The sequence below is a fragment of the Xiphophorus couchianus genome, chromosome 5 (genome assembly GCF_001444195.1).
Source record: "Xiphophorus couchianus chromosome 5, X_couchianus-1.0, whole genome shotgun sequence".
Classification (NCBI taxonomy): domain Eukaryota; kingdom Metazoa; phylum Chordata; class Actinopteri; order Cyprinodontiformes; family Poeciliidae; genus Xiphophorus; species Xiphophorus couchianus.
Window position 1 is genome coordinate 37317736 of NC_040232.1, and position 19065 is coordinate 37336800.

Below are 19065 nucleotides of genomic sequence, written 5' to 3' on the forward strand. Positions count from 1 at the left end.
GCGAATGATCACCCTCCCTTCTTCAGCAAGAGGAATTAGTGATCATGTTCCTCTAGCGTCCTGCCACAACGAGATGCGACACGCAACCGCCTGGCCTTCCCGTAATCATTTTCAATTGGTTCAGCAGAGAATCATGAAGTATTTTAAGAACAACTTCATCTTTGAAGCTCAAATATAAGTTCATCTCTGCTTAAGTCCCAACATCCTTTATATGGCTGGGTAGGTAATATGGCCGAAAGCCAGAATCATGAATCATATTGATACATATTGATATATATCATCATATCACACACATACATATATGCTGTTAGTGAACGATAACACTAACACCAAAATTCCTCTGTACTATTTTTTCGCAACTAATTTTATTGCCACTTTAAAACTACAGCATCTGAAAATAAATGAAGGAACTGTGTACTTTTAGCTATTTTGTTACTGTGCTTCTTGGTTACTGAACCAATAAGCACAGCTGAACAACTGTAGAAGTTTAAAATAGCTGAACTTTGATTAACACAAAATGTTGCCAAATGATTGATGACATTTTTTTTTCTGAGCAGTTTCTCTTCCTCCTTGACCAAAGCGGATGAGGCCTGGAGACCTCCCATGTCAAAGTGCTAATTTTGTGCTGCTAGTCTGGTGAATTTAAGCCACGCCCCCAGTGCAGTTACTTTTCAAAATAAAAACTCACACCACATATCGTCACAATCTCTTCTTTTCTCAGGTGGCCAATTGTCCAGGATTTTATTGTTCCTTACAGAAGCCATTAAACTGAGTTCCTGTTTGAAAACCTCTCTCTTTACGATTCTTGTTAAAGACTGGAAGTGGTGGAGTCACGTGACTATAGACAGCACAGGTAGGGCTGCGCCTTAAAGGGACATGAGCGTAGCCGACCTTACAAAACCAAAAAAAAAAGAAAAGAAAAAAACTTTTCTTTTCATTTTTATTTAAAATACCAAAAATACCGATTTGGGCAAAGTGACTTTGGTCATCGTCAGCAATTCCTCGGTTAATTTTTGGTTCTTCTTCCAGGCCAACTTTGTACACCGTTACTACACAGGTGGCGAAGCTAGCTATTGTCCACTGTGTCGCTTTCAGTTGTTTTGCCGCAACATGTGCAGGAAAACATGCATCTGTGCCAAGTCAGAGCATAATTAGATGATGGCTTATAGAAACCAGAAACCAAAAGCAACCCATGTTTCCCTTACGAGGCAGACAATGCCGTTTGGATGCAGGTTTATTATTGTACTATTGTATTCTACTCAGGGAACAACGCTGGGCATTTGACTCCATGCTGTCTGGCTCTACAGTGGCATGATTACACGTCTACCTCCAGATATGTGCTTTTCTTTTTTATCACTATAATTTAAAGGAGAGAAAGATTGAGCGTCTGTTTGTGGTTTCAGCTTCCTGGGCTTACAGAAATGTTATGAACAGCAAATCTAAATGTAAGATGGTTTTTTCCCCCTCTAGAAACTCAAACATGAAATATTCAAAGGTATGACTGGCTCTAATATGAATGTTTATAGAAGATTCCCAACCCTTTCAAATTAAACATGATTACTTTAGAACTTATAATATTAATGTCCTTTGTCTTTTTAGGCTAATCAGTATAATACATAGAAACGATACATCAAAAAATAAATATGGCGCAGGGGTCTAGAGTAACTTTTTCCACTGGTGCACCCTCATTTTTTTTAAATGCATCACATTTACCATCCCAGCTTTACAGGTCCACTTTTAAATCACTGCTCATAAACGCAATTTTCACTTGAAAATGACCAATTAATCTTCTAAACAAAGTGTTTTTGGAATCCAGTTTTGACAAGTTTAGACCACAACAAATGACAAGAAACCAAACCTGTGTGTAAATGATTACACACCAATATCCTGTGGGTGAAAGGTTTCCTGCTCCACTTAATTATTTCAGTCTTTTCTTATTTCTCCTCAGAATTAATCTCCTGTATGCAAAAGTGGAGAGTTTCACTGGAAAAACTCCCAGCTAATCCATGAAGGGAAATGTACAGAAACATCTCTGGAAGTTTCTAAGCCGGTTTCTAAGCCGGGTGTGTAACCTATGTCAGACTTAATTTAAGACGGTGTAATTAGGGTGAGTTATTAGATATCTAGAGTAGCAAATAACACCCAAAAGCCTTTTTCTTAGAGTGGTGATCTCACTGCATAGGCAGTTCAGTAGCCAAGGAGAGCCTGGGTGTGTGTATGCATTCAGAGGGTGTGTGTTTGTGTGGGGTATTGTTTTGTGTGTGTATTTCAGAGTGAGACAGGAGAAGAAAAAAAAAAAAAAAAGGCCGTACTGGTTGGGTGGAAAATACAGTATGTGCCTCTGTGAGAAAACCTGAAACTGGACATCAAAGAAAAGAAGAGTAGAAAAAGCTTGTTGTTGTGCTAACGAGATGGAGAGAACGCATCACCACGGCCGAGTCGCCCCTCTTCCCTCCCCCTTCATCACCGCCGGGTTCCCTCTCTTCTGCCCGGCCCAATAAAGAACCACAGGATGGTTACAAAGAGGGCTAATGGCGTTCTCAGTTTCTCGGGAAACGTGGGCGTTTTCATTAAGGCAGCATGTAGAACAGTTCTGTTCAAAAATAGTTTCAAAAAAACAGAGCTGGAACAACAGAACCCGCTGAGATCTAAACTGTGATTTTCAAAAACCACAATGGCAACCAAACAGAAGAGCATAAATATTCAAACTAACATCACTGTTAAACACTCCATGTTCAGGGTTTTCCTGAAGGAAAGCAAAGTCTGGCAAAGTTAAGGTTTGAGGTTCTTGGCACACAAAAAATGTGCTCAAGCACAAGTACTTTTGAATCCAACATGGGGGAAAAAAGTGGTTCATTGACAATCACGCATGAAAGTATATGGAAAAGTGGTTGGAAAAACACAGGAAAAGTGATTGACTTTTCCTGTGTCAATCACTTTTTAACCTGCTGATCAGACCTGATCTAAGGATTTGTGGCGCACCAAAAAATCTGCCCCTGATTTCCTTCATTTCGGGAGATTGATGATCAGACAATACTTCCACATGAAGTTGATCTTATCCACTGATCTTATCTACCTCAGCAAAGTTCTAAAAATCAACCATTGTTCTCTTTTGCTCTGCTGTGAGAGGTTTGACTGACACACCCACCAGGTCAAGTCTGCACGTTCTGACAGTTAACAACGGTCACCAACTCTTTTGACCAACTCAGCGACTTTCTTGCTATATTTAGCAACATTTCAGACAAAAAACTGTCGGCCAAAATCGGTATCAGTGATCGGCAAGAAAACTGCCATCGGTTCACTGCTGCCAAGGATCACCATCTCCTGCTGGTTGATTAGAGCTCAAACAGCAAGCAAATATTTTCTGTTATAAAAATCACTTCCTATTATGAAATTTTTACCTCATAAAGATTATTTGGACCGAATAAAAAGTCTCTAAAGAATAACTAGAAATTTAATATTAATGATCTACTTTACTTAGATCACAGCACGGTTTATTTGATACTTAGCAGCTTGGATGTTGTGTCACCATTTAAATGAGCTCCAGTAACACAGGAAGCATCTTTGAGGAGGTTCCAGCTCAACCCGGTCTGACACAGTGACCCATTATCTGTGCTGTGGAGCCTGAGGCGAGGAGCACCATGTCAGGGAAGAGGCAGAGGCGCGCCGATCACATGCACACATCTCCAGCCGTCACTTTGCTCAGAGGAAGATAATCAGTGCTGCATAACATCTAATTATGATAACCCTGCAAGCTGGCCTGCAGGCGGACAGGCTGTTTGTCAGCTCCCTGTTTCCAACTTATTATTAAAAAGTCTAATTTTACAAAAGCAGAGCAGAGCTGTTCGGTCTGCTGTGTGTCGGTTGGATGTGGCTTGGAAATGCGTCCAGGTGGTTTAAGAAAGGCAGAACAGCAGCTCATGTGCAGAGCTGCTGTCATGTGTGAAAAAAATCTAGATATTTCTCCAGAAATCTTGGTGAATAATTATAATTTTAAAAAACCCCAACTATTATTAGCATTTCTAACATCCTTCTCCAAACCATATGGGAGCAGAGGCTTTAATTCACTACAGCTGAAGTTAAGAGAGACGAAGAAGAGGCCAAATCACAGAGATGCAGTGAAGCAGTGACCGCCGTGCCCCGTGATAACATGAAGGCCCCGGCAGTTAGAGAGCCGCCCCTGGGGAGGAGAGGAGGAGGTGGGGGTCCGTCACACCGCGACTCTTCCTCTGCAGCGGCCGGAGCCGACCATACTCACTTTGTAGAAAATCATCTTTAAAGTGCCGTAGAACCCCATCCTTAGAGCCGGGGTGTGTTTCCTTCCTTTCCTCCTCAGTGGCAGTCGATGAAGTCCAAACGCGCGTGCTGGCGGGGGAGCGAGGACAGCGGCGGACTGTCAGGTAAATCCGCCTCTGGTAAGAACATGCTCGGGCACGTCACCGGACTGGCTCGGCTGCAGCAGATTCCCACGGTGAGCACGTCCAGAGGAGAAGGGGAGGAGGAAGGGGGGTTGAAAAGAAGAAAAGGTCCGCCGTGTTGCTTCAATTTAACCGGGAGAGAAGAGGTGTGTGGGGGAAAGCGGCGGGCGAACAATACGATGATCCCGGAGGCTAGCGAGCTGCGACCGAGCAGCTTCTGCATTCAGGGGAGGGAACGGATGAGAGAGACACACACACAGAGAGAGAGGCGGTAGGGAAACCGGGGGGAGGAGAGGACGGAGCGTCAGAGCGCAAAGCAGTGACTCTTCCTCTTCTTCCTCCCTACAGGATGGGATTACAGCCTCCCCGGTGGAGGCGGCAGGAATGGTGCAATCCTACGTTTCCTCAGCAGCACCGTGTGCGGCGCATCCTCTGCTGATAGGGGGGGTTATGCAGAGCAGAGCAGGAGGAGGCTGCAGGGTGGGGTACGTTCCGGTCGCGAGGGCTTCACTTGTTGCGAACCGCAGCGAACACAGACGCGGCCTCATGGCTCTGCTTCAACCGGTCCGCATCACACCGATGGATCCACATATGAGGATCACGTCTCAAAACATCATCCTCTCAGCCACACTGACAATGCACAACATTATGACCACTGGCAGGGGAAGTGATTAAAGGGTAGTATTTTGTGTTTTCCAGGCACATTGTGCAATAAAATAGCTATCAAGTAACTGTGTTACCTTCAATTGTTATAAAATTGCTAAAAATATCAACTATGACTTGAAAGAAATTTTACTAAGTAATTTTATTCCTTGAAATTGGGCCTGTCTCTTTAAAACTCCTCTCTCTGAAACTCCACAAAGTCATCACAACATGGCTCCTCTAACATCTTTAACAGTGTTTTTACCAGCATTTCACTGAGAAGCAGCTCATATATGAGCTCAACATCAGTTCCACCAGGTGTTTGCTAATTGCTGCTGGCTAGTCTGAAGGAGCTGAGTGGGGAGCAATGTGGAAAGCTTGGAAACTGCAGTTCATAGTATCTCAAAGCTGGAACTCTGTTCCCCCAAGCGTCTTGCACAGCTGAATAGTTGCCACAGGAGAATAAAGGATTTCTCACACATGAATCAAAGAAACACACCATGCATGTTTTTGATGATGGAATAACATTACAACAAGATGTAAAGCTCAAAATAAGTTGACTTTACATAATGATTATGGCGCATGTTGGTGGCAGCAGCAAATTAATATTTTGTGCTGAAATACATGGATTAGAAGAAGAGAAATGGGGGAAGTTACAAGAACGTGAGCAAGTTTAACAAGGACCAAACTGCCCTCAGCTGGATCAGAGCTCCTGGGGAATGTTCCTAGTCTGCTGAGATCACCAACTATCAAAAGTAGTCCAAGGATGGAAGATGGCTGAACTGGTGACAATGGACACTGAGCTTCACAACTGGATCAAGGATCGGTGGATGAAGGGTATCTGGTTTGATGGATCATGTTTTCTCTAAGTCAGCCAATGGCTCCATGGGTCATACCTGATTGATGTAGTCTGTACCGCCTTCTGTCAGAACAGCAGTGAGTGAAATTCCAAATGATGATCCATGACTGACTGAAATACCGTGCACCGCCTGTAGCCCAACGTCAACTACAGCAGCCGAAGGGAAAAATATCACAACCTGGAGTTGGCAGCTAATATTTACAGTGATGCAAGCTGTCACAAACTTGGACACTTTCTCCCATCAAGCCAACCACCAGTGAGGGGTTTGCTTTAACCTTTATGTAGGAGCACATAAACAGGGAGGAATAAATAAACAAAGTCCACGAAAATATTTACTGTCTATTTCAAGGTTTATTCACAACAGAAAAGCCCTTTGGTTCGGACTAAAAGCAGACTTTTTTTTCATGCCTGATGGTGACAGGTTTAAAAAGATGCAGCTTTCCAAAAGGCTCCAACATTTCATCCGAAGCCGAACAGTCAACGCAAAGTCATGTGACTTTGCCATGTTTATATTTGATCACACCTTTCATACAACGATGCAGACACCCGAGGGATACCCTTCCTGCTTCAGTATATATCACTCCACTACTCGTTAAAACAAACCTCTTTCTTTTAACAAAACAGTCATGGAGAGAGCACCACATTTTTCTGAAGACGGCCTCCTCAGTGAACGACTTTACAATTTCCATCCAGAAGCTAACCTAACCATTCACCAGTCGTATTTTAATAGGAGTTATTTAGTGAAGAATCACACAACTGTACATAATTTCTCAAAGCGTCAAATAAACGTTCTTCAAAAGTCTCCACGTCCCCTGCAGGTACTAAAACTGGATAGTGGAAGCAGACTAGTTGAAGTGAAATATCAGACTGCATTTCCGTATAAAGCACAGCAACAAACTTCTGACCAATCACACCACATTTCGCACAGAGCTCTGTCGAAATAGTTTGACCAGGGCCTGGTGTTGAGTTCGACAAGCGAATGCATGCCTACGAACAAAATGACACAACTTTCATCAAGCGCCTACATCAATGAGAACCGATTTCGGTACTTCGCGTGAAGTATGTCGGAGTCTTTAAAGGTTTCGATGGACTAGTCTACCTGCCTGCTTAAACTGAACCACATTCAATATTTCCTTCTTTTGACATCATAAGGCATTGGTGTTCATAAAGAATTAGCATGGGAAGAACACAGAGTTCTCAAGCATCGCTTGCTGACACCAGTAACTGCTGAGTGACCTGGAGTTGGAGGTTAAAGGTTCACATCTAGCAGCAGTCCAAAATGTGAAATGGGCCACTATTCAACAGAGTTTTATTTTGTTAGGGAAGTCCCACCCTTCTTCCATTATGCTTGTGAAATGCAAATTTTCTACTAGAAGGAATGGATGTCGTTCGAGGGGCACAAAGGTTTAGTGGAACTTCAGTGGTAAAAGAGCTGGGGGAATCATGAGATGTTGAAGTGGATGAAACAGAGTTTGGGGTCTTTGTGTGTTTTAAGGGGGCTCTGATGATGAAGCCCCTCTTGATGGTCTACGTCGCTGCAACCTTTACACAGCACTCTGGAATGCTTGGCATGCGAGGGAGGTTGGACTGTGGCCTTTAGATGATTGGCTGTCACTCTTTTTCTACTGGTTAGTGAACCATGGCTGTCTTCTGGGATGTTGTCCATATTTTGCATGGTGTTGGATTAATGTTATTTTTGTGTATTGTTAGTTTTATGGGACTGTAGAAAAAAACTACAGGGCAGGTGTATTGTGTGTAAAACTAAATCAAGTTATCTTAAATCAGACAAATTCAGGTTAACATTCTCATTAAACACTTGCTGCAGTACTTGAACAGCCGCAGGTGTAAAAATAAACTCGCTACATAGAGGTGCAGGGGATAGCTTGTGGGTAAATGCAAATGCCGTCTCGTTTGACTGCACACACAAAGACAACGTCAAAGTCAAAGTTTCTGTACTGTGACTTAGAAAGACTAAGTATCTTTGGAGAAAAATGTAAACATAAAGATCTTTGTATGCTCTCTTGTTGGAGTACTTACAGTCAAATATTTGCAGTTTTACTTCCTATACATAACCCATCAGAATTAGATGAGACTTCCAAAAATCCACCACTTTGCTGCAGAGGTAAATGTGTAACATGTGCAGATGTATACTAAAAACCTCGACAGTATTAAATGACTTAAGGATGAATATACTGTAATGCAGATTGTTTTACCAGTGAGTCCTTAGCAGATAACTGCATAAACGTATACTATGCACAATAAACATTACTTAAGCACTTATGCTAACATTTTGCAGGTGTTTAGTCTATATTGACGAGCGAATCAAAAGGTATCAATAAATTAAAATGGCATATAGTGGTATTTTATAGAACAACCAGGTAGCTTTTTATTATTATAAAATGCTGAATAATCATATTTTTACAATTTATAGCATTTTATATTTTATTTTTATTTTATCTACAACTACTACTCAGTGGTAGTTGTTATTGTGTCTTGTCTCTATGCTGTAACTGCGAAGTAATTTCCCTGCTGGGATGAATAAAGTACTTCTATTATATTCTATATATTTACTTTGAAATGTAATGCCATGAATTTCAGCCTCTGTCTCTTTAAAACATTGTGCCTTTCTAAAACTCCACCTTCTGGAAGTCACCACAACATGACTCCTCTATTATCCCGTTAGCAACATTTTTACCAGAAGTAGCTCCTACAATGAGCTCAGAAGATGCGCAGTTCCACCAGGTTTTGCTAATTGCTCTGCAGTCAGAAACATCATGCTCCAACTACTCAAAGTTCAAAGTGAGAAATTTTGGAAGCAGATTATTTTAAGAGTCAAGTAATCAATAAGCTCTATGAAAACGCAGACTAAATATGTTATTGTTAGCTTAGCATTAGAACCAAGGATGTAAATTCATTAGACTGCAGCTGGATGCCAATTCAAAAATGTAATTAGAAATGTAAGGTTGTAGAACACATTTGACTGTTGGGACTGTCAGCATAAGCAAAAAATAAATAATGATGCAGTAAATACAACTGTAAACCAGGTAAAACTATAAAAATGGTGCATTATTTTACCATACTTTACAGCTACTAAGTTTTTAAGCCAATCACTTGTAATAAGATGGGCTCTGGTATCAGCAAGAAAATATTCCCACAGAATTCAAATTAGTGACACACAATCCTGATGAGTCCTGTTGGGTCTTTCAACGTGACTCCTCCCTCCAAACCCGCCTTAAAAATCCTGTCATAAGGTGTCACTGATGTTCTGTGAGAGTCTTTATTCGGATGTAAAACGTGTGCACAGCGGAGATATTTTACCAGAAAAGTAAGTAGGTGGATACAACTTTGTTTTGACATGTTTTACACCACCAGGCCCCCACATGCTGTCATACGCTGCTGTCTGCTCACCTTCAGCTTAAAAGCATCACCCAGAAAACAGCCCAAATATAGCAGAAAGAAACAAAGCAGGAGACCTGGAGGCTGAAGAATGAAAGGTTTGTAAATCAATATTCTTTTGACTGTTTTCAAAGTTGTCTTCCAGCACAAAAGAGAAGCAAAGTTTCATTTAATATTTATGCAACAGATATGACTTTTTCACTTCTGTAGAGATGACGGGCAGTCGACTCAAGCAGGCGCTCGTCTCGCTAAAGCTGCAGTATGGAGCTTTTAATAAAAATATGTTTTTTACATATCGTCTAAAACCAGGGGTGGACAGTAACAGAGTATGTCTAACTGAGTGATGCACCTAAAGGGGCAGTATTATATAAAATCAACCTTTTTAAACTTTACACCACATTATAATGTTATTCCCTCATTAAAAACATACCTGGAGGGTTGTCTTGATTATTCCATGTTTTTGTGATAAAAGTTTCATACTCCACCTTTAAGGAAACTTGAGGCACATAAACCCTGGAGCTCCTTATTTTTGCCTTATTAAAATTATTACAATGCCACAATCCCAGCGGTTCCCAGCACCAGAGGACAGCAGTACTATCAGCTGCATGCCCCAGTAGTCCTGCCAGGACAGGAGAACAATGACTGGGAGAGCTGATTAAGATGGACACTGCCTCGTTAGCTTCCTCAATGTGGTCATTTTGCAGCAGCAGAAGTAATGAAGTACAAGAAATCAATGACTGGGTTTGAGTGGCTTTTCTGCTAAATGATGCCTTCGGTCATGATGCTGACGGGCCACAAGCGTCACGCTGAAACAGTAAAGGAGCGGGTGACGCAGCAGTTCAGTGCAAGAGGCTCGGCGGAGACTAAACGATGCTTCAGAGAGAAAAGAGTGACCCGCTTCAGCTCACCGCATCTGAGAGAAACCAGGAGAGTGGTCAGAAAGCTTTTCAGGGCCACTGGACTCAGACCTGTACCTGCACAACATGGAAATGTCAAAATGGAGGAAATGGAAAATGTTTCACTAAAGTCTGGAAAACTTTGAAACCTTCCTATTAAACACCATTCTAACAGGCTTCAAGGTCAAATGAAATAAATATCCACCTTAAAGTTAAATACTAGAAATGCAAATTGTTCAATGTGTAGTGACTTAATTCAGATTTTTAGGGTTCTGATTTGATTCAGAAACCAATGTTTCTCTGCAAATGATGTAGAGATTTTCTTAAGTGACTGACAAGAAGAAAAGACAGCATAAACAAATAGAACATTTATTTAAAGGGGCAGTGTTATGTAAAATTTACTTTTTTCAGTTTTACATCAGCTATGTTATTCCCTCATCAAAAGACTACCTGGATTGCCTTGATTTTTCATGCATGTTTTAAAAAATCCTTTAATCTCCCATGGCAACCATTAAGCTATGCAAAACACCTGGGTGGGCCAACCGCCGCCACCGCCTCAGAGTCGCTCAATTTCCAAGCTTCTGAGCTTCCAACCTTCTCCTGTGACTCCCCCACCTCGGCTCCTTCAGACTAGCCAAGAGCAATTAGCAAATACCTGGTGGAACTGAGCATCTGCAGAGCTTTTTATAGGAGCTACTTCTCAGTGCAACAATGGTAGAAAGTTAATAGAGGGGCCATGATGTGATGACTTCCTGAAGGTGGCGTTTCAGAAATAGCAGGAGCTTTTTAAAGAGACAGAGGCCCAATTTCAAAGGAATAATTTACAAAGGCAAATTTCTTTTAAATCATATTTAATATATACTGTATATAGCACCTGTGTAACAACTGAAGGTAACAGTTACTTGATTGTGGCACCGTATTGATGTAAAATACATAATACTGTCCCTTTAAAAGAATTCTATAAGAAATTGATACAGCATAGGACCTATTAGTTTATATTTAAATAAGTATAGGTATGTGCGTAAAATTCTGTAACTTAAATTACTAGTATTAGGTTAGATCAGTTGCCTGTTCTTTTCTTAAATAAAAAGATAGCAAAGAATTATTCCAAATATATGCAGTGTGTGAGACGGCGTTCTACGGTGGCCAAGTGGACGCGTAACGCAATGTGGAGCATACTCAAAAATAGGAGCACCAAAGACATACAACTTCACAAATCCACATGTGAGCATTTTGAATCAATTCGGAATTCCCAGACCTAGGAATTGCAATGCGTTATAGGATCAATTTTTTTCTGCACCTCTAGTGAATATGAGCTGCTGATAGTACAGGTGCAAACAGTTTTCCTTGCTCCTCCGTTTCACCCCCTCAGGCTTGGTGATAGGTGCGGTTTGAGCAGTCTGCTCTCATTTAGAAGAAAAGAAAAGATGATTGCAGAGAAGTGTCTGACAAGCCAGATGAAACTCAGCCAGAGCTGGCACAAACATTTACACAGAAACAAAATGACGTCTTTAATCATCCAGAATTTCCACTCGGCATCCCAGATGAGGCAGAGTGAGCTTATTAGTCACTGCGAGGTGTTCCCTCCGTCTCTAGACCCAGATCTGCTTTCAAGGAGCTCACAGTGTGTTGGGATTAGCATCCATAGCCCAACTGCTTTTGTATTATTCACTCCTTCTGCTGTTATTCTGTTTACAAGATAATCCACACTTCCAGTTGTTCCCTAATCCAGCAACAATCTACTGTTAAAAAGATTTTTATTTTTTAATTTTTATGAACATATAAAATAATCCTACATCAGAGAGATGGTTGCTCTTACTGAGCCAGGTTCTGGTTCTGCTGACTGTTTCTTCTTGTTAAAAGGGAGTTTTCCCTCTCAGCAATATGAGGGATTACTGAAAAAGCAACAGGGCTGGCCATTTATGGTATGGTTTAGAATTGACTCTGAAAATTTCTTATAAGGTTTTGATTCTACATTGCTCTGATACATTTTAATTATCGATGCAAAAAAAAAAGGACATTATTGGAAAATTTTTTACTATTTTCTCCATTGTTTGTTCCACAACAGGATCAATAAGTATCTTTAAGTTAAAAACTGATTACATGCAGTTCCCCTGTAAGGTTTAGTGATATAAATCCCTCTTTTTATAAATAGGTGGCATCATGAAGAAGACGATTACAAATGGAAATGGTAGGAGGACCATGGTACTGCATGTTTTTTTAATGACTTTTTGTGTGAACAAACGTATTCACACGTGATTTTAATTATGTTTCTTATTTAACACTACAACTGCGAAATGTATTGGCTGTTCTACTCCTAACTGCACTGACTGAATAAATTAAAGTTTTGTTGTTTGTACATGTTTGGCCAAGCTTGTCAAAATATTGGTATATTTAAGTGTGCTGTACTGGTGCAGAGTCAGCAAATACATTTGTAATTTAGTATATTTACGTTTGTCATTAATAAAAAGGAAACGTCTCTGTCAATCCTGCACCATTTTTCTGTATTGGTTCGTAATGGCCAGTACAGTATCAGTATCGGAAGTGAAAAAACTGGATTGGTGCAACACTTTAAGAGGCCTTACCTAAAGACCAAGCTACATAGCTGGAGGGTCTGGAAACTGATGCATTCAATGTTAGATGTTTTAATTAGAGCAAAAGGCACTGGAAGCAGTTTTGACTGAAAGTATGCTTTGCTCCACTCCTTCCCGTCTCCAACTCATTTCAGCTTGAACAAACTCAGTCCTCCAAAAACACACGCATGCACGCGCACACACACACGCACCATTTCCCTGCTTCCTGACTCCCAGTCAGAGTGGGAGAACCCTCCAGAGGCCAGAGTGTTGTTTGTTTACTGCTTCTGTTTGCTCATGTCTTGTGCTTTAAATAATGCAGAAAAATTGTCAATGTTTCTCCCAAAAGACTGAAACGTGTGGGACAGATATTCACTCACTCATACAACTAGCACTGCACAGCAGTTCCTCTACTATGGGCTTATATTAATATGCCACTGAGTGACTGACTGCTGAGTTTTATTCAGAGAATAAATTAAACATACAGCTTTTAAAAAGCAGAATAAAGTGCTGTTTAAAAGTGAATACATGCAGATCAGGGATGAGCTGGTTATATCTATGCAGACAAAAGGTTTTAAAAAGTTAAAGCCAAACTGTTCCTACGGTTTAAATAAATACCAGAAACAAAGTTTAAATGTTTGGGTCAATACAGCTCCTTCAGACTAGCCAGCAGCAATTAGCAAAAACCTGCTGGAACTGTGCATCTGCGAAGCTCATTGTAGGAGCTACTTCTCAGTGCAGTGCTGGTAAAAATGTTATTAAAGGGTTAATAAAGGAGCCATGTTGTGATGACTTCCTGAAGGCAGAGTTTCAGAAAGAGCAGTAGTTCTTAAAGAGACAGGCAAAATTTCAAGGTGTTTACAAAATGAAATTTCTTTTAAGCTATATTTACAATATTCAGCATTTTCTATAACGACTGAAGATAACAGTTACTAGATTGTGCTATAAATGATACTATGTGACTGGAAAACCCATAATACTGCCCCTTTAAAAGCATCTTTCCAAAATTTGAGGAGGATCCTCTATTTAAGTTTCCCAGTGACAGGAGAAGGTTTTACCAGCCAACTGGTCAACTTTTATCCTCCCATGAGTGGATTTAACACTTTCTGCAAAGAAACCACAGCATGATGAGTTACCTGAACCGCAGCAACTTTTCCAGCTGCTCGTCCCGACCCACTCGACTTTGGATACAAAAAGAAACATAAGTGGGTGTTTGACAGTGGAGATTACATTTCTCAAATGTATTTTTAATGGGCTTTAGACATGATGAGGTGCAGTATTTGGTGCGGGACATTCAGGAACTTTCAGCTGAGCTCATGATGTTCAACATATTTCAGGCTAAGAGGCACTTCTAACCTTTAAGGTGTTCAGAACCTGGAATTTGAATGCAACACGTCAAGAACATGTCTGAAACTCGGGCTTCTCAGATTTATTTATTTTACCAACATATAATTTGATTAAAATGTTGTTTTTTTTAAAATAATTAGAATGGAGAGCCTTTATTGTCACTGCACTGAAACAGTACAACAAAAATTTTAAAATGCCACTAAATGGTACTACTAAGACATTAAAAGCATTGAAAGATGTAATTAAAACTCATTTCAAATGATGTGTAAATGGAAAAAATGGAAGAATTAAAAAAACCAGAAGTTCTGGATGTTACGGCTCTACATCGTCTGCCAGAAGGTAACAGTTTGAACAGGAAATTAACAATGGACCCTGAAATGATTTTGATTAAACATTTTAATGGAGCCTCACCACTAGATGCATGTCTAAACTCTGATGTGGGAACGATTACATACACGACTGACCAGAGCTACAGGTGCAGGTCAGGAAACCGGCAATAAATCGGGTTGATAAGGACACTACGCACCATGGATTTAATAAAAAAACAACAAAAAAAAAAAATGTTAGAAGGGTAGAACAGTGTTTATTACTCCAACTAATAGTAGTTGGATTTCTATGCTGGGTTTGGTGACGAACCTCTGTCTATATTACACATATCACTCCATCTTTCTGACTCCAAAGTCAGAAAAATCAAACTTTTAGGTGTTGGGTTCATGTTCACAAGTTTGGATGCAATGTCGAGCATTTCTAATCTTCGCACTATGCTGCAGGAAAGGTGATTTTTGAGGCGATGCGTGGCACAGCGGTTAGAGTGCTGACCGCTGGCGCTACAGACTTCGAGGCGGCACATATCTCCTATAGTACAGGAACCTGAAATGAACTCTATTAAACATTTTAATGGAGTCTCACTACCAGATGGAGTCCAGGAGATGTGTTTGCCTGTATTGTACAGAGCAGGGTTAGAATAGTTTTGAGTCTTTCATTATAGTTTAGTTTTATTTCGTTGTGATTTTTTGTCAAATTCAGTTTGTTCCGATTAGTTTTTAGAGTGTGTTTGCTATTTTTTATTAGTTATTACTTAAACAATGCTCAATTTTAGTTTAGTTTTTATTATAGTAGTAGTTTTAGTTTTTTCACACTTGGGTTCATTTTTAGGTGCAGAATTCAAAAAGGTCAAAATATTGTATTGTGATTATGTAGATAGATGTACCGGTTCACTGGATAATGAATGCTCAGCAGAAGATACAATTAAAAAAAATGTTTTCTCCCAAATTTGCTGTTTCCATTTTGCAGACTAGCATAAGAGTCACCAAGAGGAGTACGATGTACCGTAATTTGCCAACAGCTGGCATAGTTTATTAGCCTTTCACGTCAGTTCGAAAGGCTAATAAACAGATTCATAAACACAAAAACAAAGAATATTATATCTAGAAATTCTGTATGTTTTAGTTAGTTTCATAAAAGCATGATACAGTTCTAGTTGGTCAAAGTTTTTCCCCCATTAACTACCATTTTTATTTACTTCAGTTAACAAAAATGTTCCCTCAATTTCAGTTTTTGTTATTTGACCAGTTTTAGCTAACTATAACAACCCTGGCACAGAAATGACCAGCCTGAGTGATTTTTTACTTGGTTCGATTAGTGAAAAAAGCGTTTTACAACACCACAGCAACAAAGAGCCGTACCTGTGGTCTGAGCCTGTACTGCTCAATATTTCCCTGCAGTCATAAAGCTAACGTTAGCAAAGCCGTCACCAGCAGAGATCGTGGATGAGAGGCAGCGCTCTTCGCAATAAATTCAGCCTTGACCCCAACAGGTGACCTTTCCGATTTCACAATAGACGACGCACAATGGCCGCCATGTGCCTGGTAGTTTAATCTGCACGGCCCATCTGCCGCAGCTCCAGCCTGGGAGAGCGGAGGGAGTGGCGGGGGTCCCTCTGAAGCTCCTGGGTGTCTGCCCCTCTGCGTCCTGGGGGACAGCTGTATGGTAATGTGCACAAGAGGCCGGGGACAGCAGCAGTCGCTGGGATTGCCAGGCAGACACAGAACAAGGAAGCCCTTCTCAGTGAGGCAGCCAGAGGCATGAACTTGGCAGATTAGACATTCAGGAAACAAATAATCAGAGCCGGGCACCCCAGATCAGCAGCAGCGACAGCCCAGAGGGAGAAGGAACTAACAAACAGAAAACATCAAACGCATTGGGGCTGCAGGAATATTTCCCTTTACAGCAGTCTTTAGAACAAACGAGCCTAACTGAATCTATCGTCAAACTCCTCGATCCACGTACGGCTGGACAGAGGCGTCTGATTTGATCTACAGCAGACTTCAGATCAGTAGCAGGTGATGTGGATACCTGAAGCACGACCAGCAGACTGAAACACTGAAGGCTGCCAGAAAATAACAGATAAATAATTCAAGGCCAGGAAAGTTGCAGACCTAATCTTCACTGACGATGACGAAGGGCAGGCAGGGCTGTGGGCAGCCTTGAAGGACCCCGCTAGACTCTGTAAACTGTTGCCAGGCAACAGACGTCGCTGTGGCTGGCCTTCAGCCTGCAGTGTGTGCTGCTGCCTCTGGCCTCGTCTCAGGAGAAGACTCCCGTACGCCGTTAAAGTCCGCAAACTCCATTTCTTAGCAGCAATGACCAGAATATGAGGCTGGAAATAAACCAGAAATCTGTCGCCGTGTAACATAACAGCTTCCCTGCCTCCTTCACCCAGAAACCCCATTACTACCCCCACACAGGTGAACGAGACTGAAAACGAGAATTACTTCTTCTTCCTTTCCTGACAATGCTGCTTAAACATAGACTACGGTTACACAGACCACAGCCTGATGGTATTTCAAATTCAAAAGTACTTCATTGATCCCAAAGGGGAATAATTTTTTTAGCTCACTGGTGATCCAGGATTTGTTATTAGGGAAGCATCTCACTGTTCTGGTGGGGATGGTGCTGTCCACACAAAAGTTTGTGTTGTCACTCTTTCATGGCATTGATGTCCTCTCCATGTGGCTGGCAAAGAGCAGTCCAATCAGTACTTCATAATAACCCTGTAGGGCTTCTTCGGCTTCCTGTGACCACTCCCTAATAGTCGTCTTCCTAACAAGGTAGTCAGGCTTACATTCAGAGCAGAGATAAGCAAAATTGTGATCTGATTTCCACAGAGGAGGTCTTGGTTTAGAGACAAATAAATCATGATATTTGCATAAAACAAATCTAATGTCTTGTTCTTCAGATGTTGATTGAGGAAAAAGTCCCAGATTTAGACTGAACCACCGAGACTCCTTGAGTCACAGCAGCAGTTGTCTTGCCAGGCAATGTGATTTTAGCATGACATTAAACATGTGATTTGACCCTTATCTTCCACCTCCTTGTAAAGAGAAAGCCGACTCCGTCTCCCATGAACGAAGTGCTTTTGTAACACATATATTTCTCATCAGGAATTGTGTTAAACTGAACTGGTTAAGTAGCAGGTTAAGAAAAATCCAATCCTCCTTTGTCTTTGTTTATTGTCTGCCTGTTCATGTAAAGAATAACTTTGCAGCCGAGTTCTACACATGTGTGCATTCACACCTGCGGAATACTTCACATCTCCGTGAGGGCTGTTACAGAAAAGTTTCACTCTGAGACCTGGCTTCACAAAATGCCGGTCTCTGAGACTCTGGTCATATCATGAGTGTCGTACAAACAAGCTGCTGGCTCGCAACAGAAATGCGATGGTTCAATCTGTGGAAATCGAGAAAAATGTGAGATTAGCTTTACGTTTCAGCTTTCAGTTAAGATGGTGACGCTACTATTTTTAGCAGCTGGTCATTGGTTAACCATTATTAGAGTGAGACCAAGCAAAAGTGAAGCTGACACCTACTGAGCCTTTACACAGAGTTCAGGTCTGAGCTTCCAAATGTGTCTCTTTTCAGGAGTGAGGACGGGAAGATGAAGTCTGTAACTGCTGCTGACTTAGCAGGTGCTTCTACAGCTGGCTTGTAGGAGGCTGAGAGGTTGGAGGGGGGCGTGGAACAGCAGTACAATCTGGCCATCAGGCCCTGGCGGTCCTGAACTGGCCCCGCTCATCACAAATTAAAGAGGCCAGTTGGACCACATCAGCACTTTCTGCTCTATCCAGAGTACCATGCTGATGTTTGGAGGAGGTGCACGTCTCTGTGTGTGTGTGGGTGAAATCCTGACCAGATTGGGGTGGTGAAGACATGTGGCTTCTGGTGTCCTCAAGCAACTTTACTACACACAGTACCTTTGACTAGAGCAGGGGTGTCCAAAGTGCAGCGCGTTGGCCCATTTGTGGCACTTGGATACAACTTTGGCCCGTTTAGCATAGGTGGTTGATGCAGATGGAGATTTATTTTTAAAACAGGGTAAAATTACTACAGATATAATTTTATTACAACAGAAAATGCTAAGTACAGCACAAATTATGTTTTTGTTTTATAACCAAGCTTTTATATTGAGTCGAACCAAGTCTGTCCACAGACTTTTACTGAAATGCTGACTTTGCTGCACCCAAATCTGCTTTTTTTTTTGTTTATTTAACAATGAGAATAGCAAACATCTTGAAAGTGAACCAAATTCTGTTTTTGTAACTAAGAATAGATTTGTTCCATTGAGGCCAAAAGAATTTGAAAACTAAATGTCTGTACATACAGCTAATGTGCAAAGTCCTTTCAGGTTATGAATGTACGATGAGTCTGGATAGCCTGTGCACATGAGAAAGTTTAAGTTGTTTTTTTTTAAAAGTCAAAGATGACACTTCACCTGTTTCTCCAGGAAGACAACTACTCTACTGATCCACACTAGACTGACTGTCCAGATAGGACACATGTCCTCCAGTGAGAAAGACGGGCTTAATGGGATAACGAGCCTGACTCTGAATGTTGTGTTCTGGTCCTGAAACAAGGCTGGGAAATCTAATGTAGCCA

At 41.2% G+C, this 19065-nt stretch overlaps 1 protein-coding gene across 3 annotated transcripts in view; it reads right to left on the bottom strand.

Annotated features, from left to right (window-relative positions):
* fbxw7 (F-box and WD repeat domain containing 7) overlaps window positions 1–19065 on the bottom strand; it is a 111381-nt gene that overhangs the window by 31304 nt on the left and 61012 nt on the right. The window contains exon 1 of one of the 3 annotated variants that reach the window (XM_028017084.1): window positions 4259–4707. The exons of the other annotated variants lie outside the window; for them this stretch is intronic. Within the exon in view, the coding sequence (XP_027872885.1) occupies window positions 4259–4297 (39 nt within the window). The 5' untranslated portion in view covers window positions 4298–4707. Of the gene's footprint in view, window positions 1–4258; window positions 4708–19065 lie in introns of those variants that run through there. 3 annotated transcript variants of the gene reach the window in all.